A 27,096-nucleotide genomic window follows, 5' to 3' on the forward strand; every position below is an offset into this window, starting at 1 on the left:
ATCAAAACTAATTTATTGGATAATGATTAATTAAATAAAGTTTGCACACACTACTGAGCTATAACTAATAATAAAGTAAGGTTGACTCTGTCTAGCAGTAATCTATAATCTAGTATTTATAAATGATGTCCTCGTGTTAACTCTCTCTAATCTATACTCCTCCTCGTGCTGTGATCAATCTGTCTCCTCTGCTAACTCTCCACTAACTACCCAGCATTCCCTGAGGTCTGATATTTATACTGGGAACTGGTGTTGCCCTCCAGTGTTTGAGTTACACTGAGATGTAATAATTAACCCTTCACTGGCGTACCTATATACATATCATTACAGGGAGGTATGCATTCCAGCAGTCCGTGTGAGTTATGGCCCAACATTGTTATTTTACTTTGAATAGCATTATGTTACGAATTGGGGAAAATTAAGATTTTAAAATTGAATTGCGATAAAATAAAATGGGAAATTGATAAGGACAACTATCTTAAGGGGGTTTTGATATGCAAATTAGCATATCACTGAGAAAAGGAAGTGTTTACCGATGTCACTGGGTCCACAGGGTGGGTAACATCAAAGGGGAAGAAAAATATATCTACAGCTCAATAACCGGAGAAAGAGACACAATAGCAGCAGCTACCATCAGAGCCACTCCCAGCTGCAGAAAACAGTCTCCCTGAAAACAAGTTAGTGCTAAAAAGGTAGCCGGTTAAAATGCAAAGCTCAAAACTGAAGGTTTTCCCAATTGTGGATAAATAACCTGTATGTGGTAATTATCTGCTGGATTCAGCTCATAGAGTTGTATAATATTATAGAACATAGAACAATACAGCGCAGTACAGGCCCTTCGGCCCACGATGTTGCACCGAAACAAAAGCCATCTAACCTACACTCATAACATGCCATTATCATCCATATGTTTATCCAATAAACTTTTAAATGCCCTCAATGTTGGCGCGTTCACTACTGTAGCAGGTAGGGCATTCCACGGCCTCACTACTCTTTGCGTAAAGAACCTACCTCTGACCTCTATCCTATATCTATTACCCCTCAGTTTAAAGTTATGTCCCCTCGTGCCAACCATTTCCATCCGCGGGAGAAGGCTCTCACTGTCCACCCTATCCAACCCCCTGATCATTTTGTATGCCTCTATTAAGTCTCCTCTTAACCTTCTCTCCAACAAAAACAACCTCAAGTCCATCAGCCTTTCCTCATAAGATTTTCCCTCCATACCAAGCAACATCCTGGTAAATCTCCTCTGCACCCGCTCCAAAGCCTCCACGTCCTTCCTATAATGCGGTGACCAGAACTGTACGCAATACTCCAAATGCGGCCGTACCAGAGTTCTGTACAGCTGCAACATGACCTCCCGACTCCGGAACTCAATCCCTCTACCAATAAAGGCCAACACTCCATAGGCCTTCTTCACAACCCTATCAACCTGGGTGGCAACTTTCAGGGATCTATGTACATGGACACCTAGATCCCTCTGCTCATCCACACTTTCAAGAACTTTACCATTAGCCAAATATTCCGCATTCCTGTTATTCCTTCCAAAATGAATCACCTCACACTTCTCTTCATTAAACTCCATTTGCCACCTCTCAGCCCAGCTCTGCAGCTTATCTATATCCCTCTGTAACCTGCTACATCCTTCCACACTATCGACAACACCACCGACTTTAGTATCGTCTGCAAATTTACTCACCCACCCTTCTGCGCCTTCCTCTAGGTCATTGATAAAAATGACAAACAACAACGGCCCCAGAACAGATCCTTGTGGTACTCCACTTGTGACTGTACTCCATTCTGAACATTTCCCATCAACCACCACCCTCTGTCTTCTTTCAGCTAGCCAATTTCTGATCCACATCTCTAAATCACCCTCAATCCCCAGCCTCCGTATTTTCTGCAATAGCCTACCGTGGGGAACCTTATCAAACGCTTTGCTGAAATCCATATACACATCAACTGCTCTACCCTCATCTACCTGTTCAGTCACCTTCTCAAAGAACTCAATAAGGTTTGTGAGGCTTGACCTACCCTTCACAAAGCCATGCTGACTATCCCTGATCATATTATTCCTATCTAGATGATTATAAATCTTGTCTCTTATAATCCCCTCCAAGACTTTACCCACTACAGACGTGAGGCTCACCGGTCTATAGTTGCCGGGGTTGTCTCTGCTCCCCTTTTGAACAAAGGGACCACATTTGCTGTCCTCCAGTCCTCTGGCACTATTCCTGTAGCCAATGATGACATAAAAATCAAAGCCAAAGGTCCAGCAATCTCTTCCCTGGCCTCCCAGAGAATCCTAGGATAAATCCCATCAGGTCCCGGGGACTTATCTATTTTCAGCCTGTCCAGAATTGCCAACACCTCTTCCCTACGTACCTCAATGCCATCTATTCTATTAGCCTGGGGCTCAGCAGTCTCCTCCACAACATTATCTTTTTCCTGAGTGAATACTGACGAAAAATATTCATTTAGTATCTCGCCTATCTCTTCAGACTCTACACACAATTTCCCATCCCTGTCCTTGACTGGTCCTACTCTTTCCCTAGTCATTCGCTTATTCCTGACATACCTATAGAAAGCTTTTGGGTTTTCCTTGATCCTTCCTGCCAAATACTTCTCATGTCCCCTCCTTGCTCGTCTTAGCTCTCTCTTTAGATCCTTCCTCGCTACCTTGTAACTATCCATCGCCCCAACTGAAACTTCACACCTCATCTTCACATAGGCCTCCTTCTTCCTCTTAACAAGAGATTCCACTTCCTTGGTAAACCACGGTTCCCTCGCTCGACGCCTTCCTCCCTGCCTGACCGGTACATACTTATCAAGAACACGCAGTAGCTGATCCTTGAACAAGCCCCACTTATCCAGTGTGCCCAACACTTGCAGCCTACTTCTCCACCTTATCCCCCCCAAGTCACGTCTAATGGCATCATAATTGCCCTTCCCCCAGCTATAACTCTTGCCCTGCGGTGTATACTTATCCCTTTCCATCATTAACGTAAACGTCACCGAATTGTGGTCACTGTCCCCAACGTGCTCTCCTACCTCCAAATCCAACACCTGGCCTGGTTCATTACCCAAAACCAAATCCAACGTGGCCTCGCCTCTTGTTGGCCTGTCAACATATTGTTTCAGGAAACCCTCCTGCACACACTGTACAAAAAACGACCCATCTATTGTACTCGAACTATATCTTTTCCAGTCAATATTTGGAAAGTTAAAGTCTCCCATAATAACTACCCTGTTACTTTCGCTCTTATCCAGAATCATCTTCGCCATCCTTTCCTCTACATCCCTAGAACTATTAGGAGGCCTATAAAAAACTCCCAACAGGGTGACCTCTCCTTTCCTGTTTCTAACTTCAGCCCATACTACCTCGGAAGAAGAGTCCCCATCTAGCATCCTCTCCGCCACCGTAATACTGCTCTTGACTAGCAGCGCCACACCTCCCCCTCTTTTGCCTCCTTCTCTGAGCTTACTAAAACACCTAAACCCCGGAACCTGCAACATCCATTCCTGTCCCTGCTCTATCCATGTCTCCGAAATGGCCACAACATCGAAGTCCCAGGTACCAACCCATGCTGCCAGTTCCCCTACCTTGTTTCGTATACTCCTGGCATTGAAGTAGACACACTTCAAACCACCTACCTGAACACAGGCCCTCTCCTGCGACGTCAAATCTGTGCTCCTGACCTCTATACTCTCATTCTCCCTTACCCTAAAACTACAATCCAGGTTCCCATGCCCCTGCTGCATTAGTTTAAACCCCCCCAAAGAGCACTAACAAATCTCCCCCCCAGGATATTTGTGCCCCTCAGGTTCAGATGTAGACCATCCTGTCTGTAGAGGTCCCACCTTCCCCAGAAAGAGCCCCAGTTATCCAGAAATCTGAATCCCTCCCGCCTGCACCATCCCTGTAGCCACGTGTTTAAATGCTCTCTCTCCCTATTCCTCATCTCACTATCACGTGGCACGGGCAACAACCCAGAGATAACAACTCTGTTTCTTCTAGTTCTGAGCTTCCATCCTAGCTCCCTGACAGCCTGCCTGACATCCTTGTCCCCTTTCCTACCTATGTCGTTAGTGCCAATGTGGACCACGACTTGGGGCTGCTCCCCCTCCCCCCTAAGGACCCGGAAAACACGATCCGAGACATCACGTACCCTTGCACCTGGGAGGCAACATACCAAACGTGAGTCTCTCACGCTCCCACAAAATCTCCTATCTGTGCCCCTGACTATAGAGTCCCCAATTACTAATGCTCTGCTCCTCTCCCCCCTTCCCTTCTGAGCAACAGGGACAGACTCCGTGCCAGAGGCCCGTACCCCATGGCTTATTGGATGTTGTTTGGGAATAAGAGGCGTCTGAGAGTTCAGGAAACGGAGATAGTTGGGAATAAAGGGGTAACTTCATGTAATACTGTGTATGCATAGCCATCAGTGTAGTTAAGTGCACTGTATTAGTGTATTATAGTTTTTCTTGTCATGTGTTTTGCTTTTAAGTTAATAAATGTTCTTTATTAATTGATCACAAAACGATTGGACGACTGTGATCTTTCCTCTCAGAACACCAAATTGAAAATATACACCACTAAGAACCGGTGTTCCAAGTTACCATTCTGGGTTTCGAAGACCATAAGACATAGGAACAGAATTAGGCCACTCGGCCCATCGAGTCTGCTCCGCCATTCAATCATGGCTGATATTTTCTCATCCACCATTTTCCTGCCTTCTCCCCATAACCCCTGATCCCCTTATTAATCAAAAACCTATCGATCTCTGTCTTAAAGACATTCAGTGATTTGGCCTCCACAGCCTTCTGCGGCAAAGAGTTCCACAGATTCACCACCCTCTGGCTGAAGAAAGTCTTCCTCATCTCTGTTTTAAAAGATTGTCCCTTTAGTCTGAGATGGTGTCCGCTGGTTCTAGAACATTCTCTCCACGTCCACTCTATCCAGGCCTCGCAGTATCCTGTAAGTTTCAATAAGATCCCCCCTCATCCTTCTAAACTCTGAGTACAGACCCAGAGTCCTGAACCGTTCCTCATACGACAAGTTCTTCATTCCAGGGATCATTCTTGTGAACCTCCTCTGGACCCTTTCCAAGGCCAGCACATCCTTCCTTAGATACGGGGCCCAGAACTGCTCACAATGCTCCAAATGGGGTCTGACCAGAGCCTTATACAGCCTCAGAAGTACATCCCTGGTCTTGTATTCTAGCCCTCTTGACATGAACGCTAACATTGCATTTGTCTTCCTAACTGCCGACTGACACTCGCATTTAACATCAGCGAGGTACCAGACATCTAAATATGAATGTGGTGAAAGTGCACTATATGGGAAAGATCACTTCCGTGTCCTTATCATAACTAACTTTTGCACAGATGGGTAACATTTGGATGTGGGACACGAGGACTCAGTCATTCCTTGCCTGCCTTAACCTAAAATACAGCTCACTCTCCAACAACCTCACACCAGTTCCATCTGGTGGTTGTTGTGTGCAATGGGTTAACTTATTGAATTAAGACAGTGGCAGCAGATGGATTTGCAGAATCTTTAGAGAATTTAACGATGGTTTTGAGGAACTGAGCAAGAGATGCAGAAGGGTGGGAGGAAGAACCGTTTGAAGCAGTGACTGGTAATGACCTGGAACTCACTGCCTCCAAGAGTTGTGGAAGTGGAGATATTCAATGATTTGAAAAGGATATTGGAGGGGCACTTGAGGATGTCATGATCCTTGGCCAGGCCCGGGGACGTGGGGAGACCCAATCCGGGACCAATATTGTTTTCTTTAAAGTCGATAACATTTGAGTTTCAAGACACTGACTAAGAGAATAAAGCCACAAGATTCCATGGGTTTTGAACAAACAAACAAGCATAAACTTTACTACACAAGGTCAGAGAGATGAAACAATTTACAATATCTATCTTTATCTATCTAATATGTAGGCTAAGTATGAGGTACATGTGAATTAACAGGCAAACTATGGTCAGACATACCACACTGCACAATAAATGACAGATGAGACTAAATCAGATTCCATGGATTTCTCAATAACCCACCAAGACGTTTGTCACATTGTGAGCCAACCAATCTCACTGAAACTTTGTCTTCCACACAAACAGTTGCCACGCACATCTGTTCTAAACTTTTCCTTGTGCATTTTAAACCTATGTCCCCTAGTACTTGACTCTCCTACCCTAGGAAGGAGCATCTGATTATCAACTCTGTCCATGCCACTCATAATCTTGTAGACCTCTATCAGGTCGACTCTCAACCTTCGTCGATCCAGTGAGAACAGACCGAGTTTATCTAACCGCTCCTCATAGCTAATGCCCTCCAAACCAGGCAACATCCTAGTAAACCACTTCTGTACCCTCTCCAAAACATCACATCCTTCTGGTAGTGTGGCGACCAGATGAGGCCTAACTAAGATCCTGTACAGCTGCAACATGACTTGCCAATTTTTATATTCAATGCCTCGAGCGATGAAGACCAGCATGTCGTATGCCTTCTTGACTACCTTATCCACATGCGTTGCCACTTTCAGTGATCGGTGGACATGCACGCCCAGGTCTCTCTGCCCGTCAATACTCGCAAAAGTTCTACCATTTACTGTGTAATTCCTACATGCATTGGACCTTCCAAAGTGCATTACCTCACACTTGTCCGGATTAAACTCCATCTGCCATTTCTCCACCCAAGACTCCAACCAGTTTATTTCCTGCTGTATCCTCTGACAATCCTCTTCACTATCCGCAACTCCACCAATTTGTGTGTCGTCTGCAAACTTACTAATCAGACCAGCTACATTTTCTTCCAAATCATTTATATACACCACGAACAACAAAGGCCCCAGAAGTGATCCCTGTGGAACGCCGCTAGTCACAGGCCTTCCAGTCAGAAAAACATGCTTGTACTGCTACCCTCTGTCTTCTGTGCCCACGCCAGTTCTGTATCCAATTTGCCAGCTCACCTCTGACCCCATGTGGCTTCACCTTTTGTACCAGTCTACCATGAGGTACCTTGTCAAAGGCTTTACTGAAGCCCATGTACACAACATCTACTGCCTTTCCCTCATCTATCATCTTTATCACTTCCTCAGAAAACTCGATCAAGTTAGTGAGCCCATCACTAATAAGTCCATTTGTTTCCAAATGTGAGTAAAGCTTGTCTCTAAGAATCTTTTCCAATATGTAACTGACTTTCTGCTACCCCATTCCCAACCCCTCCCCCACCTTCCTAACTACCCCCATTCGCTACGCATACATACACAGACAAACAACACAGAGGGGAAAGGATGGCGGAAAGGGAAAGAAAATATTAATAAAAATGAAGAGCTAAGGATCTACAATGCTCTGGCATGACTTTCAGTCAATGTCTTTCTGAAGTTCAGGCTTTCGTTTTGGTACTTTGTCCTTTCAGGCTTGGGATGGGTTTTCCTGGCAAGGTGGTCTCCCTTCTCTGTAGACTCAGGATCATTTCAAGTTTACAGAAAATTATGTGCCAGGCACACACTGCTATCAGAGTAATAGAATTGTTATTTCACTTCAGCAAGCAGGCAAGAGAAAGTTCCTTTCACTTTCAAGATCTAAACACTTCTGTCAGGTTCCCTCAGTAAGCATCATGCAGGAAACAATCACTGACTGTTGTCAGGCAGAACACTGTCCTGGCCAGCCCACCAGTTAGCCAATCAAACCAACCCCTCCAAACCTAGTTTGTAAGATGCACTTGGTGCCGAGGAATCTGGCTTCTCCTATCCCAAACATGAAACCTGGGAGCGCAGTGTCCTGACAAGCAGGCTGTTTCAACTGAGTCTTCAGCTTAAGGGCTTGTTCCAATTATGGGTCCATGGACCAAAATAATAAAATAAAAAATGGGAACAAAGGAAATCAACAGGAAGGCAGCACGGTAGCACAAGTGATTAGCACTGTGGCTTCACAGCGCCAGGGTCCCAGGTTCGATTCCCTGCTGGGTCACTGTCTGTGCGGAGTTTGCACGTTCTCCCCGTGTCCGCGTGGGTTTCCTCCGGGTGCTCCGGTTTCCTCCCACAGTCCAAAGACGTGCAGGTTAGGTGGATTGGCCATGCTAAATTACCCGTAGTGTCCATAAGGGTTGGGAGGGGTTATTGGGTTGCGGGGATAAGGTGGAAGTGAGGGATTAATGTGGGTCGGTGCAGACTCGATGGGCCGAATGGCCTCCTTCTGCACTGTATGTTCTATGTAATCTATGTCTATGACTCTTACAATAGAAATGAATTCCACTGTACAACACGTCAGTGTGTAAAGTCAATTGATGAAAGTTCCTCTCTGCAAGACTATTTTTACATCAATTTTAAACTCTATGACTTGTCAGCCAACTGCTTGGAGATTCATCTGTTCACTCTTTTGGTAAAATTAAATGGCAGAACAAACAGGAGGGAAAGATTATGGAAAAAAGGACGAATGTTTCATTTTTTAAAATTATGTAATTGCAAGCTAAACATGTTGAAAAGATTATTTTTAAGCCATAGGTCTCAATATAGCTCCACAACTAATCCTCATCATTTTTCTACAAGTTAACAATATCCTTTTGACATGGAAAAAGTGGTGTTTTTACCTGAGAGATTGAGATCAGGTGATAAAGCCTGTGAATCCTGCTGGTGCCTCCTGCTTTTAGCACTGAAGCTGCTGTTGTTAACAGTTCAAGATTGAAGAGCTAAGGTTCTACCCTGACAGAGTAACGAGGAATAGAAACGCGAGTTCACGTGGGGCTAAATTATGTTTTTCCACCGGTTTAGCTGACAAACTTTCACCTCGTCCGACATGGCAAACCTAGTTATCTCCAGATGAAGAAATCCTCCAGAACTCTGCCAGACTTTCCAGGTTCAGCATCAGCCAACACACCTTTCGGGGAATTTCCTGTGCTGTGCAATAGCCTTCAGCAAGTGCATCTCTACCCTGTAACCAGCCTTACCTCCATAACCAAAGCCAGGACAGAAAGCCTGAAGGCTGGGTGGTAACATGACTGAGGCCATGTGTTAGGAAACAGGAATGGCTAAGGTGAGCCCTCCATCCGTAAACTCCACCAACGGCAGTCAAATGTAGGAAGGCCAATTTAAAATCCCCTATAGCACATACTTCACATGCTGCAAAAGGTCTATCCCTCCATACCAGACAGCCATGGGCCACAGTGCACCCACTCCTCGTATTTATGGACCCACCTTGCTGCCAATTGCAGGAGATGTTTCCCACTCTGTCGGAAGCGCTGTAATGATCATGACACTGAAAGAGACATGTGGGAAATCTGCCAATCAAAATGAATAATGTCCAGCCCCCCAGTTGGAAGGGAGGAGTGGGGAAATATCTAACCGTTTCTTCCCCCTCAATGCGCTAACTAACCTACTGTCCATCATTCATCATCAAAACTACCCCAGCAAAATGCATTTGACCTACAGTTACCCCAGCCTGGACTGATGTAATACAGAGTCAGATTGCACAGTCATTAACGCTGTGTGGAAATGTACTTGCCCATTAGATGTGCATAATTACACACCTACATTTTTAACGAGTTCGCAATATATCATCTGTATGAAGATACCCATAATTACAAATGAACGGCTTCATAAAATATATTTATATGTACACCTATACGTATATAAGAATATGTTTGTTGGAATGCCATAAAAGTTTTAAAATACAAAGTCCTACATTTTGCTGATTGTGTATTAATTCACTGCTTATCAATATACTAAAGTCGGTGGTGTTGTCGATAGTGTGGAAGGATGTAGCAGGTTACAGAGGGATATAGATAAGCTGCAGAGCTGGCATGAGAGGTGGCAAATGGAGTTTAATGTAGAGAAGTGTGAGGTGATTCACTTTGGAAGGAATAACAGGAATGCGGAATATTTGGCTAATGGTAAAGTTCTTGAAAGTGTGGATGAGCAGAGGGATCTAGGTGTCCATGTACATAGATCCCTGAAAGTTGCCACCCAGGTTGATAGGGTTGTGAAGAAGGCCTATGGAGTGTTGGCCTTTATTGGTAGAGGGATTGAGTTCCGGAGTCAGGAGGTCATGTTGCAGCTGTACAGAACTCTGGTCCGGCCGCATTTGGAGTATTGCGTACAGTTCTGGTCACCGCATTATAGGAAGGACGTGGAGGCTTTGGAGCGGGTGCAGAGGAGATTTACCAGGATGTTGCCTGGTATGGAGGGAAAATCTTATGAGGAAAGGCTGATGGACTTGAGGTTGTTTTCGTTGGAGAGAAGAAGGTTAAGAGGAGACTTAATAGAGGCATACAAAATGATCAGGGGGTTGGATAGGGTGGACAGTGAGAGCCTTCTCCCGCGGATGGAAATGGCTGGCACGAGGGGACATAACTTTAAACTGAGGGGTAATAGATATAGGACAGAGGTCAGAGGTAGGTTCTTTATGCAAAGAGTAGTGAGGCCGTGGAATGCCCTACCTGCTACAGTAGTGAACTCGCCAACATTGAGGGCATTTAAAAGTTTATTGGATAAACATATGGATGATAATGGCATAGTGTAGGTTAGATGGCTTTTGTTTCGGTGCAACATCGTGGGCCGAAGGGCCTGTACTGCGCTGTATTGTTCTATGTTCTATGTAATTTAGTTTTTTTTCAATAAATTTAGAGTGCCCAATTATTTTTTTTCCAATGAAGGGGCAATTTAGCGTGGCTAATCCACCTACCCTGCACATCTTTGGGCTTTGGGGGTGAGACCCACGCAGACACGGGGAGAATGTGCAAACTCCACACGGACAGTGACCCAGGGCCAGGATCGAACTCGGGTCCTCGGCGCCGTGAGGCAGCAATGCTAATAAGTCCTGTCAATATGTAATTTTGTGATGTGTGAATTTACTTTAATGTTAAAACCAAAACCATTTTCATAAAATGGTTAATTCGTGTTCTGTTGGAGATAAAAGCAAAACAATAGTTGTACCAAAAAAGGCAAAGTTAATTGAAATGTAAAACCAAAACAATCCAATATATCATCTTCCCATTTATAGAAATGGTTTTAACAGCTCTTTGGAATTATAAAACTTGTCTTCCTTGCATAACAAACATTCAGATGGGTAATATGTTCATAAGTCACTAATATGCTTGTTTCTCTTTTTCAACTGAGCTCACATATTTTCATTCAGGTTTAACTAGAAAAGGGGAGAGAAAACAACAAAAACTCACAAATATTAAAATGTGAACTATTCAATCACAAAACCTTTGAAGATAAATGTTAATTTATTTAGGCTCAAAAGTGCAACAACAAACAAGAAGTGTTCAATAGGCATAAACTTTGACTTTTTGAACTTCTTTCTCCTCACATTCCCTTTTTCTACTGTAGTAATAAAATGTGTTATCTCGTCGTTGAAGTTTTTTCACATATCCAGTATCTGGCCAGCGATCCACCTGCATTGAAAAAAACATCAGCATCTCAGTTTGGTCACACTGAGTATCTCACACATACAGCACATTGCAAACCCAAATGTAGCTATTGAAGTGCAACACATTAAATATAAAAATATCTAACACAGATATTGTGTGGAATTGGGTGGATTATTCTTTAGCTCAGCCTCTTTAGCCCAGTTAGCTGGACAGCTGGTTTGTGATGCAGCATGGGTTCAATTCCTGTACCAGCTGAGGTTATTCATGAAGGCCCTGCCTTCGCAACCTTGCCCGTCGCCTGAGGTTTTTGTTTGTTTGTTATTTACAGCACGCAGGCAACCATTCGGCCCATCGTTTCTGCACCGGCTCCCGAAAGAGCAACCGAGCTAGTCCCATTCCCCGTGGACCCCTAAATTCATCTCTTTCAAATATATATCCAGCTCTCTTTTGAAACCTCCTATGGAATCCACCTCCACCACTCTCCCAGGCAGCACATAACAAACCCCAACAACTCTCTGAGTAAAGAAGTTTCTCCTCATCTCACTCTTAGCTCTCTTGCTGACCATCTTGAAATTGTGACCCCTAGCCACTGACATAGCAACTAGTGGAAACAGAATATCCTTCCTTACATTGTCAAAATTGTTCAGAATTTGAACACCTCAATAAGGTCACCTCTTAATCTTCTCTGCTCCAAGGAGAACAAGCCCAATTTCTCCAATCTTTCTCATTGCTGGTATCATTCTAGTAAATCACCTCTGCACTCTCGCCAGGTCTTTAACATTCTTCCTTAAATGAAGTGCCCAGAACTGAATATAATACTCCAAATGTGGTCTGACCAATGATTCGTAGAGGTGTAGCATCACTTCTTTGCTTTTATACTCTATGCTTCTATTTATAAACCCAAGGATGCCATAAGCCTTCTTAACAACTGTTTCAACTTGTCTGGCCATCTTCAGAGAATGATGTACTTGAACCCCGAGGTCCCTCTGCTCCTGGACTCCCCTCAAAGTTGTATCATTGAGCCTATATTGTCCCCCATGTTTCTTCTACCAAAATGCATTACCTCACATTTCACTGCATTGACGTTCATCTGCCAGGTGTCTGCCCATTTGGCCAACTTGTCAATGTCCCTCTGAAGTCGCTCAGCGTCATCCTCACAATTCACTATTCTCCCTAGCTTAGTATCATCTGCAAATTTAGAAATGTTGCCCTCAACACACACTTCTAAATGATTTATATAAATCAGAAAAAGCAAGGGTCCCAACACTGAGCCCTGGGGACACCACTTTCAACTGGTCTCCAGTCTGAGAAATGCCCGTCTATACCTACCCTCTGTTTCCTATCCCTGAGCCAACTTCTAATCCATGCTGCCAAGGACCTATCAATCCCAAACATTTTTAATTTGCTAACCAACCTACCATGTGACACTGAATCAAATGCTTTCTGAAAGTCCAAATATACAACATCCACGGCACTACATTCATCCACTGCCTGTGTCACCTCATCAAAGAACTCCATTAAATTTGCCAGACATGATATGCCCTTGACAAAGCCATGTTGACTGTCTAGTATTAACTTATTTTTCTCTAAGTGTATATTTATCTCATTCCCTATTATGGCCTCCATTAGTTTCCCCACTATTGATGTCAAGTTGACAGGTCTGTAGTTTCCTGCGTTATCCTTTGCCCCTTTCTGAAACAACGGCATCACATTTGCAATCCTCCAGTCTCCCGGGACTAATCCTGTGTTCAGAGAGGTCTGGAAAATTTCCGCAATATGCTCTCTCTGCAATCTAGGATGCATCCCTTCCGCGCCTGGCGACTTCTCTACCTGGAGTGCAGCCAGCCTTCTTAGCCTTTTCTTTATCTATCACTATACTGCTCAGTTGCTCAACACCCGCATTTTCAACTGGGCCATTGTCACCATCTTCTAATTTGCTAAAGACAGAAGCGAAGTACTCATTTAGTACCACTGCCATACCCTCCGCTTCACTGAGCAGTTTTTCCTACTTGTCCTTTATGGGCCCCACTTTATCCTTCACTAATCTTGAGTACCATTAATATGCTTGAAGAACATTTGCTATTTGTTTGAGCACAGCCTGCGATCCTTTCCTCGTGCTTCCTTATTCCAGCCTGAGCCTCTCTCCTCCATTTCAGATACTCTTCCTGATTTCTATTGCTATTATTATTCAGGCATGCATCATTTGCCTCTTTTTTCTTCCTTATTTTATCATCAATATCCTTAGTAATTCAGGCTACTCTAGTTTTGGATACCCCATTTATTTCTCATGGGTACGTACCTAGCTTGCACCCTATTCACCTCTCCTTTGAAAGCCTCCCATTTTTCATCCACTGTTTTATCCACCAAAATGCATTTCCAATCAACCTCCTCCAGTTCAACTTTTAGGGCCTTTTTCAGTCTGGGATCTTCACCCGTGACTGATTTTTATCCTTTTGATTTGATTCGATTTGATTTTATTTGATTTATTGTCGCGTGTACTGAGGTACAGTGAAAAGTATTGTTCTGCGTACAGTCCAGACAGATCGCTCCATACAGGAAAAAACATCGGACATACTAAGTACACAATGTAAATATATAGACACAGGCATCGGGTGAAGCATACGGAGTGTGGTACTACTCAGTAGAGAAGATGTGTGAAGAGATCAGTTCAGCCCACAAGAGAGTCATTCAGGAGTCTGGTAACAGCGGGGAAGAAGCTGTTTTTACATAGATTACATAGAACATACAGTGCAGAAGGAGGCCATTCGGCCCATCGAGTCTGCACCGACCCACATTAATCCCTCACTTCCACCCAATAACCCCTCCCAACCCTTATGGACACTACGGGTAATTTAGCATGGCCAATCCACCTAACCTGCACGTCTTTGGACTGTGGGAGGAAACCGGAGCACCCGGAGGAAACCCACGCGGACACGGGGAGAACGTGCAAACTCCGCACAGACAGTGACCCAGCGGGGAATCGAACCTGGGACCCTGGCGCTGTGAAGCCACAGTGCTAATCACTTGTGCTACCGTGCTGCCCTGTTGAACCTGTTGGTGAGTGTTCTTAGACATTTGTATCTCCTGCCCGATGGAAGGAGTTGGAAGAAAGAATAACCCGGGTGGGAGGGCTCTTTGATTATGCTGCCCGCTTTCCCAAGGCAGCGTGATGTGTACACAGGGTCAATGGATGGGAGGCTTAATATTTCACTTAATAATTTAATATTCAACTTAATATTGAATCGTATTATATTGTGATCGCTACTTCCCAACGGCTCACCCACTCTGACGTTCTCCGCCTGCCCTGCCTCATTGTTGCTTCACAGCTCCAGGGTCCCAGGTTTGATCCCCAGCTTGGGTCACTGTCCGTGCGGAATCTGCACGTTCTCCCTGTGTCTGCGTGGGTTTCCTCCGGGTGCTCCGGTTTCCTCACACAGTCCAAAGATGTGCAGGTTAGGTGGATTGACCATGCTAAATGGCCCTTAGTGTCCAAAAAATAAGGTTAGGTGGGGTTACTGGGTTAAGTCGATTTCGGCGTGAGAACAGCGGGTGAGTCAGTTTCAGCGGGAGCATTGCGGAAGTGGCTGCTGGGAGGTAAGTCTGTCCTTTAAAAGCACTTGTCTTTGCAGGGGCAGGCCAGTCGATTTCGGCGTGAGAACAGCTGGTGAGTCAGTTTCAGCGGGAGCATTGCGGAAGTGGTTGCTGGGAGGTAAGTCTGTCCTTTAAAAGCACTTGTCTTTGCAGGGGCAGGCCAGTCGATTTCGGCGTGAGAACAGCTGGTGAGTCAGTTTCAGCGGGAGCATTGCGGAAGTGGTTGCTGGGAGGTAAGTCTGTCCTTTAAAAGCACTTGTCTTTGCAGGGGCAGGCCAGTCGATTTCGGTGGGAGTGGAGCTGGCTGGTTAGTCAATTTCAGCAGGAGCTGAGAATTTTTCTTTTTTTTAAATTAGTTTTTTAGGCGGGAACAGGAAGTCGACCCGCGGACGTCTGGGAAGACCCTCACCAATAAATTCTGGTGGAGAGGAAACCCGAGACACTACACGTGTAGTGTCTCCCACCCGCCCTCCTCCTCTAACCTAATAATAAAACCCATTGGTCTGAGGTAAGTACCATATTTTATTATATTATTATTATTTTTTATAAAAATTTAATTTAGTTGTTAGCCAGATCTTGGTAGAAAGTTAGAGGAATGGCAGGGAAGGGAGTGCAATGTTCCTCCTGCAGGATGTTTGAGGTGAGGGATGCAGTTAGTGTCCCTGCTGATTTTACCTGCAGGAAGTGCTGCCATCTCCAGCTCCTCCAAGACCGAGTTAGGGAACTGGAGCTGGAGTTGGAAGAACTTCGGATCATTCGGGAGGCAGAAGGGGTCATAGATAGCAGCTTCAGGGAATTAGTTACACCAAAGATTGGAGATAGGTGGGTAACTGTAAGAGGGACTGGGAAAAAGCAGTCAGTGCAGGGATCCCCTGCGGTCGTTCCCCTGAGAAACAAGTATACCGTTTTGGATACTTGTGGGGGGGGGACTTACCAGGGGTAAGCCATGGGGTACGGGCCTCTGGCACGGAGTCTGTCCCTGTTGCTCAGAAGGGAAGGGGGGAGAGGAGCAGAGCATTAGTAATTGGGGACTCTATAGTCCGGGGCACAGATAGGAGATTTTGTGGGAGCGTGAGAGACTCAAGTTTGGTATGTTGCCTCCCAGGTGCAAGGGTACGTGATGTCTCGGATCGTGTTTTCCGGGTCCTTAGGGGGGAGGGGGAGCAGCCCCAAGTCGTGGTCCACATTGGCACTAACGACATAGGTAGGAAAGGGGACAAGGATGTCAGGCAGGCTTTCAGGGAGGTAGGATGGAAGCTCAGAACTAGAACAAACAGAGTTGTTATCTCTGGGTTGTTGCCCGTGCCACGTGATAGTGAGATGAGGAATAGGGAGAGAGAGCATTTAAACACGTGGCTACAGGGATGGTGCAGGCGGGAGGGATTCAGATTTCTGGATAACTGGGGCTCTTTCTGGGGAAGGTGGGACCTCTACAGTCAGGATGGTCTACATCTGAACCTGAGGGGCACAAATATCCTGGGGGAGAGATTTGTTAGTGCTCTTTGGGGGGGTTTAAACTAATGCAGCAGGGGCATGGGAACCTGGATTGTAGTTTTAGGGTAAGGGAGAATGAGAGTATAGAGGTCAGGAGCACAGATTTGACATCACAGGAGGGGGCCAGTGTTCAGGTAGGTGGTTTGAAGTGTGTCTACTTCAATGCCAGGAGTATACGAAACAAGGTAAGGGAACTGGCAGCATGGGTTGGTACCTGGGACTTCGATGTTGTGGCCATTTCGGAGACATGGATAGAGCAGGGACAGGAATGGATGTTGCAGGTTCCGGGGTTTAGGTGTTTTAGTAAGCTCAGAGAAGGAGGCAAAAGAGGGGGAGGTGTGGCGCTGCTAGTCAAGAGCAGTATTACGGTGGCGGAGAGGATGCTAGATGGGGACTCTTCTTCCGAGGTAGTATGGGCTGAAGTTAGAAACAGGAAAGGAGAGGTCACCCTGTTGGGAGTTTTTTATAGGCCTCCTAATAGTTCTAGGGATGTAGAGGAAAGGATGGCGAAGATGATTCTGGATATGAGCGAAAGTAACAGGGTAGTTATTATGGGAGACTTTAACTTTCCAAATATTGACTGGAAAAGATATAGTTCGAGTACAATAGATGGGTCGTTTTTTGTGCAGTGTGTGCAGGAGTGTTTCCTGAAACAATATGTTGACAGGCCAACAAGAGGCGAGGCCACGTTGGATTTGGTTTTGGGTAATGAACCAGGCCAGGTGTTGGATTTGGAGGTAGGAGAGCACTTTGGGGACAGTGACCACAATTCGGTGACGTTTACGTTAATGATGGAAAGGGATAAGTATACACCGCAGGGCAAGAGTTATAGCTGGGGGAAGGGCAATTATGATGCCATTAGACGTGACTTGGGGGGGATAAGGTGGAGAAGTAGGCTGCAAGTGTTGGGCACACTGGATAAGTGGGGCTTGTTCAAGGATCAGCTACTGCGTGTTCTTGATAAGTATGTACCGGTCAGGCAGGGAGGAAGGCGTCGAGCGAGGGAACCGTGGTTTACCAAGGAAGTGGAATCTCTTGTTAAGAGGAAGAAGGAGGCCTATGTGAAGATGAGGTGTGAAGTTTCAGTTGGGGCGATGGATAGTTACAAGGTAGTGAGGAAGGATCTAAAGAGAGAGCTAAGACGAGCAAGGAGGGGACATGAGAAGTATTTGGCAGGAAGGATCAAGGAAAATCCAAAAGCTTTCTATAGGTATGTCAGGAATAAGCGAATGACTAGGGAAAGAGTAGGACCAGTCAAGGACAGGGATGGGAAATTGTGTGTAGAGTCTGAAGAGATAGGCGAGATACTAAATGAATATTTTTCGTCAGTATTCACTCAGGAAAAAGATAATGTTGTGGAGGAGAATGCTGAGCCCCAGGCTAATAGAATAGATGGCATTGAGGTACGTAGGGAAGAGGTGTTGGCAATTCTGGACAAGCTGAAAATAGATAAGTCCCCGGGACCTGATGGGATTTATCCTAGGATTCTCTGGGAGGCCAGGGAAGAGATTGCTGGACCTTTGGCTTTGATTTTTATGTCATCATTGGCTACAGGAATAGTGCCAGAGGACTGGAGGACAGCAAATGTGGTCCCTTTGTTCAAAAAGGGGAGCAGAGACAACCCCGGCAACTATAGACCGGTGAGCCTCACGTCTGTAGTGGGTAAAGTCTTGGAGGGGATTGTAAGAGACAAGATTTATAATCATCTAGATAGGAATAATATGATCAGGGATAGTCAGCATGGCTTTGTGAAGGGTAGGTCATGCCTCACAAACCTTATTGAGTTCTTTGAGAAGGTGACTGAACAGGTAGATGAGGGTAGAGCAGTTGATGTGGTGTATATGGATTTCAGCAAAGCATTTGATAAGGTTCCCCACGGTAGGCTATTGCAGAAAATACGGAGGCTGGGGATTGAGGGTGATTTAGAGATGTGGATCAGAAATTGGCTAGCTGAAAGAAGACAGAGGGTGGTGGTTGATGGGAAATGTTCAGAATGGAGTACAGTCACAAGTGGAGTACCACAAGGATCTGTTTTGGGGCCGTTGCTGTTTGTCATTTTTATCAATGACCTAGAGGAAGGCGCAGAAGGGTGGGTGAGTAAATTTGCAGACGATACTAAAGTCGGTGGTGTTGTCGATAGTGTGGAAGGATGTAGCAGGTTACAGAGGGATATAGATAAGCTGCAGAGCTGGGCTGAGAGGTGGCAAATGGAGTTTAATGAAGAGAAGTGTGAGGTGATTCACTTTGGAAGGAATAACAGGAATGCGGAATATTTGGCTAATGGTAAAGTTCTTGAAAGTGTGGATGAGCAGAGGGATCTAGGTGTCCATATACATAGATCCCTGAAAGTTGCCACCCAGGTTGATAGGGTTGTGAAGAAGGCCTATGGAGTGTTGGCCTTTATTGGTAGAGGGATTGAGTTCCGGAGTCGGGAGGTCATGTTGCAGCTGTACAGAACTCTGGTACGGCCACATTTGGAGTATTGCGTTCAGTTCTGGTCACCGCATTATAGGAAGGACGTGGAGGCTTTGGAGCGGGTGCAGAGGAGATTTACCAGGATGTTGCCTGGTATGGAGGGAAAATCTTATGAGGAAAGGCTGATGGACTTGAGGTTGTTTTCGTTGGAGAGAAGAAGGTTAAGAGGAGACTTAATAGAGGCATACAAAATGATCAGGGGGTTGGATAGGGTGGACAGTGAGAGCCTTCTCCCGCGGATGGATATGGCTGGCACGAGGGGACATAACTTTAAACTGAGGGGTAATAGATATAGGACAGAGGTCAGAGGTAGGTTCTTTACGCAAAGAGTAGTGAGGCCGTGGAATGCCCTACCTGCTACAGTAGTGAACTCGCCAACATTGAGGGCATTTAAAAGTTTATTAGATAAACATATGGATGATAATGGCATAGTGGAGGTTAGATGGCTTTTGTTTCGGTGCAACATCGTGGGCCGAAGGGCCTGTACTGCGCTGTATTGTTCTATGTTCTAAGAGGATAGGGTGGAGGTGTAGGTGCGTAGGGTGCTCTTTCAAATGGCCGGTGCAGACTCGATAGGCTGAATGACCTTCTTCTGCCTGTAAATTCTATGACTCTATGATCAGATCCAGCACAGATGGTAGGATTGGAAATGTACTGTTCCAGAAAGTTCTCCTGCACACACTGCAGGAATTTCTCCCCTTCTGTGCCTCATACGCTACCCGTTTCCCAATTCCCTTAGGGTAATTGAAATCCCCAACTATCACAACACTACTTGCCCTGCAGGTTTCCATAATCTGCCTACAAATGCTCTCTTCCACTTTCTCCCCACTATTTGGAAGTCTACACTAAATACCAAACCAGGTCACCCCTCCCTTCTTGTTTCTCCAACCATGCAGATTCTAATTCAGGAACTGCATCTCGTTCAAGAGCTCTGATACTATCTTTGACCAAGACTGCTCCACTTCTTCCCTTTTTACCCACCCTGTTCCTGCTAAAAACCGTATAACCCGGGATGTTAATTATCCAGTCCTGTTCTGGCTTGAGCCATGTTTCTGTCAATGTCACATCCCCCAGAGCAATTTCTGCTTCCAGTTCCCCAGTTTTGTTCACCATACTCCGTGTATTTACATACATATAATTTAACCCTGCCTTTACTCTTTCTGGACCTTTGGGAGGCAACTATTTCTTTGTTCATTGTCAACACGCTCGCCTTCTCTCCCTTCCTTTTCCCTATCTTCTCTTCTTTGTCCTCGTTGTAGTTCTAAAACTAGGCGCATTAGTTGGCTAGCACTGTGGCTTCACAGCGCCAGGGTCCAAGGTTCAATTCCCCGTTGGGTCACTGTCTGTGCAGAGTCTGCACGTTCACCCGTGTCTGAGTGGGTTTCCTCCGGGTGCTCCGGTTTCCTCCCACAGTCTCGATGGGCCGAATGGTTTCCTTCTGCACTGTATGCTGTATGTATGTCCTAACCCAGGCCCTTGCCTTACAGGTGTGGTGATCCTCTGGTTAAATCACCACCAGTCAGCTCCCCCCCACCTCAAAGGGGAAAGCAGCCAATGGTCACCTGGGACTATGGTGACTTTACTTATGCATTCTTTATTCTAAGTGTTGCAGAGTTCCCCAGTGGGAATGAAATTGATTAGATCTGTAAAATAGTATGAATTAGCAGATTTGAAATTGCAAAAATTAGGTCAAAATTTATGGCAGCTTAGGCCTTCATGTTGATTTGAGAGCTGTCTTTTCCCAAGAAAAATATAACAACGGCTACTTTTAAATACGGAGATGGTTAAACTACGTTTATGTTATAAAACTCGGTCTTTGTAATGTGTAGATTAGTAGAACTTGACCATAATGCTTTTGTGACTTCATCAGTCAAACCTGGTTGACCTTACGAGTGGAGCTGCGTCAATCTCATTGCTGCCCAGTGTTTTCATTCTATAGGTTGAACCATCTGGATCAGATAAATGTGTGCTGCCCCTTATAAAATCTCTGCAGGTTTTTAATTGCAAAAATTGGAAATTAGACAACTGTAGCATGCAATTAATAAATCATGGAATCCATTACCCCATCTACTTGCTTTACTTGCTTGTATTCTATTTCATCTCTGTATCCAGCTTGTTGAAATCTGTACAAATTTTCTATTTCTTCCGTCCACTGTTTGGCACGACTCATAAATTTAGGTTTTACTTCCTGCCCTTGGGTTCCAAAATCTCTCAAAGACATAATGTAATAAATACCTAAAACAGAAATGCAAATAAATGTTGACCCCCCTCTAATGCACATCTACACATAAACTGGTTCAAAAATTATACCTTTATCATAGATTAATTTTTTAAATCCAGCACAGATATACGAAACACCTGAAGTTGTATATTTGTGGGGACTAATCCTTCCGAATATATTTAACTTGTGTGTAGAAAGGAAGAGTTATATTTGTTTTGTTACGCTCTTGACGTAGCATAAGCTGCTTCCTCGATGTGCACTCTGACAAAGGAAGGTTCAGACTTGGAGATAGCTTTAACACATTTATTACTGTTAACAATTCTTCTACTTGGATTCAACGCTACTGTTAATCCTTCTATAGCTACTCAGACTGATGAACCAGTCTGCTACAATCCTCGTGGTGGGAGTGATGTGTTTCAAATTAACCCTGTGTACACACTGAGTGTCTCCACTGGAAAGAGACTGAGAATGTGTGCTGTGTCCTTTTATATGGGTTGGTGTAATGCCCTCCTGTGGTAGTGTCACCTGTGTGTGTATCGTGAATGCCCATTGGTCGTGTCCTATCTTACTGACCTATTGGTTGACTGCCTCTGTGTCATGTCTCTGGTGTTCCCTCTAATGTCTAACTAGGTGTAGTATGTGTACATTAACCCTTTGTGTACTTACAGTGATGTAGATCACCACAATATTTATATTGTACTTTTCATGTTTCAGGATGTACCAAAATACTTTACAGCCAATGACGTAAACGTGAAGTGCGGTTACTGTTATAATATAGGAAATGTGGCAATCAATTTGCACATGGCAAAATTCCCCAAACAGCAATGCGGGTTGGCATAGTAGCTCAGTGGTTAGCACTGTTGCTTCACAGCACCAGGGTCCCAGGTTTGATTCCCGCTTGGGTCACTGACAGTGCAGAGTCTGCACGTTCTCCCCGTGTCTGCATAGGTTTCCTCCGGATGCTCCAGTTTCCTCCCACAAGCCCGGAAAGATGTGCTGTTAGGTAATTTGGACATTCTGAATTCTCCCTCTGTGTACCCAAACAGGCGCCAGAATGTGGCGACTAGGGGATTTTCACAGTAACTTTATTGCCGTGTTAATGTAAACCTACTTGTGATAAAAATTAAGATTATTATTATAACCTGTTACAGTTGGTTGAGGGATGAATATTGACCAAGACACGTTGGTGAAACTCTCCTGCCCTTTGAAATAGTGACAGATCCTGTACAAAGGCATTCTCCACCTCATTTGAAAATGAATGCTGTGACCTGCTCAGCATATCTGGAGCACAGACGGAAACCCATCACCAGGTTGAAGGAAACTAAATAAACTTCATCTTTGCATACCAGGTGTCAAATGATGTGGGGAGAGCGTGGGCGTACGGTGTTGAGATAGAAGGTCAGCTATGAGTGTATTAAATGGTGGAGCAGGTACGAGGGGCTGAATGGTCTTATCCTGCTCCTATTTTCTATGTTTTCCACAGTCAGGTCTCACTATCCAAGACTTTTAGTTACACATTGGCAGGCGCCAAAATTTAGCAGATGCCTACTAACAAAATCCTGTAGTTTATAGGCAAGGAGCATACTGGCCTTAAGAGCATTGACATGGAAATGCCAGCTCAGTCCGACAAGACCAGAGGCTGCTCTCCCCTTTGAGGGAAGGCTGATAGGTGTTGATTTAAGCTGAGGGTCACCACCCCTCATGCGGGGGGGGGGGGTGGGGGGGGTAAGGCTGAGAAGACAGAACCTGCAGCAGGGGTACAGGAATTGAAAGCGGGCCGTTAGCCTCGCTCTGCACGAACCTGCCAACCGAGCTAACGGCCCCCCAGCTGGGTATGTGGAGGGCAGGGCGGGCCCGCACCCGGCTCCGGGTAGGGGCACCTCCCAGTGGCACAGACCCATCATCAGTGAGTGGCACTGGCCAATCCAGCCCACACAGCCTGGGGCTCAGCTGCCGGGGGAGCAGGGTTGGCGAGGGTGGGGGGCAGTCTCTGGCCCTCTGCCTGCAAGCAGGGATTTGCCCCCATCAGCCTGCAGCTGCCCCCAGTGAGAATGGTGAGTGTGCCAGGGGGCTGGCTGCGTCCACACTGCCAGCTCAGGCACACCACAGCAACTTACCCCTCAAATGCTTCACAGTTACTCTCTGCACACAGAGGAGGACAGGGCTGCACTGTCACTTTATCCGGGAGGCTGCACGTTGGATGTCGTTGTTGTCTTGTTGTCGCCAGTAACCAGGCAACCCCTTGACGCTACAATACAGCTGAGGACCCATTGGAACGCACGCGTGGAGCGGCTCAGTAACAAACCCTCTGTGCAGTGAAACAAGCCCAATGTGCTGCCCTGTGTGGAGTGTAACAAGCCCAATGTGCTGCCCTGTGTGGAGTGTAACAAGCCCAATGTGCTGCCCTGTGTGCAGTATAACAAGCCCAATGTGCTGCTCTGTGTGCAGTGTAACAAGCCCAATGTGCTGCCCTGTGTGGAGTGTAACAAGCCCAATGTGCTGCCCTGTGTGGAGTGTAACAAGCCCAATGTGCTGCCCTGTGTGGAGTGTAACAAGCCCGATGTGCTGCCCTGTGTGGAGTGTAACAAGCCCAATGTGCTGCCCTGTGTGGAGTGTAACAAGCCCGATGTGCTGCCCTGTGTGGAGTGTAACAAGCCCAATGCGCTGCACTGTGTGGAGTGTAACAAGCCCAATGTGCTGCTCTGTGTGGAGTGTAACAAGCCCAGTGTGCTGCCCTGTGTGGAGTGTAACAAGCCCAATGTGCTGCTCTGTGTGGAGTGTAACAAGCCCAATGTGCTGCCCTGTGTGGAGTGTAACAAGCCCAATGTGCTGCCCTGTGTGGAGTGTAACAAGCCCAATGTGCTGCCCTGTGTGGAGTGTAACAAGCCCAATGCGCTGCAATGTGTGGAGTGTAACAAGCCCAATGTGCTGCTCTGTGTGGAGTGTAACAAGCCCAGTGTGCTGCCCTGTGTGGAGTGTAACAAGCCCAATGTGCTGCTCTGTGTGGAATGTAACAAGCCCAATGTGCTGCCCTGTGTGGAGTGTAACAAGCCCAATGTGCTGCCCAGCGTGGAGTGTAACAAGCCCAATGTACTGCCCTGTGTGGAGTGTAACAAGCCCAATGTGCTGCCCTGTGTGGAGTGTAACAAGCCCAATGTGCTGCTCTGTGTGGAATGTAACAAGCCCAATGTGCTGCCCTGTGTGGAGTGTAACAAGCCCAATGTGCTGCCCAGCGTGGAGTGTAACAAGCCCAATGAGCTGCCCTGTGTGGAGTGTAACAAGACCAATGTGCTGCTCTGTGTGGAATGTAACAAGCCCAATGTGCTGCTCTGTGTGGAGTGTAACAAGTCCAATGTGCTGCCCTGTGTGGAGTGTAACAAGCCCAATGTGCTGCACTGTGTGGAGTGTAACAAGCCCAATGTGCTGCCCTGTGTGGAGTGTAACAAGCCCAATGTGCTGCCCTGTGTGGAATGTAACAAGCCCAATGTGCTGCCCTGTGTGGAGTGTAACAAGCCCAATGTGCTGCTCTGTGTGCAGTGTAACAAGCCCAATGTGCTGCTCTGTGTGGAGTGTAACAAGCCCAATGTGCTGCCCTGTGTGGAATGTAACAAGCCCAATGTGCGGCCCTGTGTGGAGTGTAACAAGCCCAGTGTGCTGCCCTGTGTGGAATGTAACAAGCCCAATGTGCTGCCCTGTGTGGAGTGTAACAAGCCCAATGTGCTGCTCTGTGTGGAATGTAACAAGCCCAATGTGCTGCTCTGTGTGGAGTGTAACAAGCCCAATGTGCTGCCCTGTGTGGAATGTAACAAGCCCAATGTGCTGCTCTGTGTGGAGTGTAACAAGCCCAATGTGCTGCTCTGTGTGGAGTGTAACAAGCCCAATGTGCTGCCCTGTGTGGAGTGTAAAAACCCAATGTGCTGCTCTGTGTGGAGTGTAACAAGCCCAATGTGCTGCTCTGTGTGGAGTGTAACAAGCCCAATGTGCTGCTCTGTGTGCAGTGTAACAAGCCCAATGTGCTGCTCTGTGTGGAGTGTAACAAGCCCAATGTGCTGCTCTGTGTGGAGTGTAACAAGCCCAATGTGCTGCTCTGTGTGGAGTGTAACAAGCCCAATGTGCTGACCTGTGTGGAGTGTAACAAGCCCAATGTGCTGCTCTGTGTGGAATGTAACAAGCCCAATGTGCTGCTCTGTGTGGAGTGTAACAAGCCCAATGTGCTGCCCTGTGTGGAATGTAACAAGCCCAATGTGCTGCTCTGTGTGGAGTGTAACAAGCCCAATGTGCTGCCCTGTGTGGAATGTAACAAGCCCAATGTGCTGCCCTGTGTGGAATGTAACAAGCCCAATGTGCTGCCCTGTGTGGAGTGTAACAAGCCCAATGTGCTGCTCTGTGTGGAGTGTAACAAGCCCAATGTGCTGCTCTGTGTGCAGTGTAACAAGCCCAATGTGCTGCTCTGTGTGCAGTGTAACAAGCCCAATGTGCTGCTCTGTGTGGAGTGTAACAAGCCCAATGTGCTGCCCTGTGTGGAGTGTAACAAGCCCAATGTGCTGCTCTGTGTGGAGTGTAACAAGCCCAATGTGCTGCTCTGTGTGGAGTGTAACAAGCCCAATGTGCTGCTCTGTGTGCAGTGTAACAAGCCCAATGTGCTGCCCTGTGTGGAGTGTAACAAGCCCAATGTGCTGCTCTGTGTGGAGTGTAACAAGCCCAATGTGCTGCCCTGTGTGGAGTGTAACAAGCCCAATGTGCTGCCCTGTGTGGAGTGTAACAAGCCCAATGTGCTGCTCTGTGTGGAGTGTAACAAGCCCAATGTGCTGCTCTGTGTGGAGTGTAACAAGCTCAATGTGCTGCTCTGTGTGGAGTGTAACAAGCCCAATGTGCTGCTCTGTGTGGAGTGTAACAAGCTCAATGTGCTGCCCTGTGTGGAGTGTAACAAGCTCAATGTGCTGCTCTGTGTGGAGTGTAACAAGCCCAATGTGCTGCCCTGTGTGCAGTGTAACACGCGCAATGTGCTGCTCTGCGTAGAGTGTAACAAGCCCAATGTGCTGCCCTGTGTGCAGTGTAACAAGCCCAATGTGCTGCTCTGTGTGGAGTGTAACAAGCCCAGTGTGCTGCCCTGTGTGGAGTGTAACAAGCCCAATGTGCTGCTCTGTGTGGAGTGTAACAAGCCCAATGTGCTGCACTGTGTGGAGTGTAACATGACCAATGCGCTGCCCTGTGTGGAGTGTAACAAGCCCAATGTGCTGCTCTGTGTGGAGTGTAACAAGCCCAATGTGCTGCTCTGTGTGGAGTGTAACTAGCCCAATGTGTTGCACTGTGTGGAGTGTAACAAGCCCAGTGTGCTGCCCTGTGTGAAGTGTAACATGCCCAATGTGCTGCTCTGTGTGGAGTGTAACAAGCCCAATGTGCTGCCCTGTGTGGAATGTAACAAGCCCAATGTGCTGCCCTGTGTGGAGTGTAACAAGCCCAATGTGTTGCACTGTGTGGAGTGTAACAAGCCCAGTGTGCTGCCCTGTGTGGAATGTAACAAGCCCAATGTGCTGCCCTGTGTGGAGTGTAACAAGCCCAATGTGTTGCACTGTGTGGAGTGTAACAAGCCCAATGTGCTGCCCTGTGTGGAGTGTAACAAGCCCAATGTGCTGCCCTGTGTGGAGTGTAACAAGCCCAATGCGCTGCTCTGTGTGGAGTGTAACAAGCCCAATGCGCTGCCCTGTGTGGAGTGTAACAAGCCCAATGTGCTGCCCTGTGTGGAGTGTAACAAGCCCAATGTGCTGCTCTGTGTGGAATGTAACAAGCCCAATGTGCTGCCCTGTGTGAAATGTAACAAGCCCAATGTGCTGCTCTGTGTGGAATGTAACAAGCCCAATGTGCTGCCCTGTGTGTAGTGTAACAAGCCCAATGTGCTGCCCTGTGTGGAATGTAACAATCCCAATGTGC

At 46.4% G+C, this 27,096-nt stretch overlaps 1 protein-coding gene across 1 annotated transcript; it reads right to left on the minus strand.

The window, feature by feature from the left end:
* Positions 1-11,221: 11,221 nt before the first annotated feature.
* Positions 11,222-23,407, minus strand: meig1 (meiosis/spermiogenesis associated 1). The gene is made up of 3 exons (XM_072470846.1): positions 23,283-23,407; positions 21,007-21,179; positions 11,222-11,408 (listed from the first exon to the last, which is right to left on the minus strand). The coding sequence occupies exons 2-3, from the start codon at positions 21,163-21,165 to the stop codon at positions 11,280-11,282; spliced, it is 288 nt and encodes a 95-aa protein (XP_072326947.1). The 5' UTR covers positions 21,166-21,179; positions 23,283-23,407; the 3' UTR covers positions 11,222-11,279.
* Positions 23,408-27,096: the final 3,689 nt, after the last annotated feature.

Source organism: Scyliorhinus torazame, chromosome 13, assembly GCF_047496885.1.
Source record: "Scyliorhinus torazame isolate Kashiwa2021f chromosome 13, sScyTor2.1, whole genome shotgun sequence".
Lineage (NCBI taxonomy): Eukaryota > Metazoa > Chordata > Chondrichthyes > Carcharhiniformes > Scyliorhinidae > Scyliorhinus > Scyliorhinus torazame.

Excerpts from the sequence above, each read along its gene's own strand:
- meig1 (XM_072470846.1), bottom strand. The coding sequence starts at position 21,165 with ATGTCTTTGAGAGATTTTGGAACCCAAGGGCAGGAAGTAAAACCTAAA. Across the intron at positions 11,409-21,006 it reads AAGTAAAGCAAGTAGATGGG|GTGGATCGCTGGCCAGATAC; the intron begins GTAATGGATTCC and ends TTTTCAATGCAG.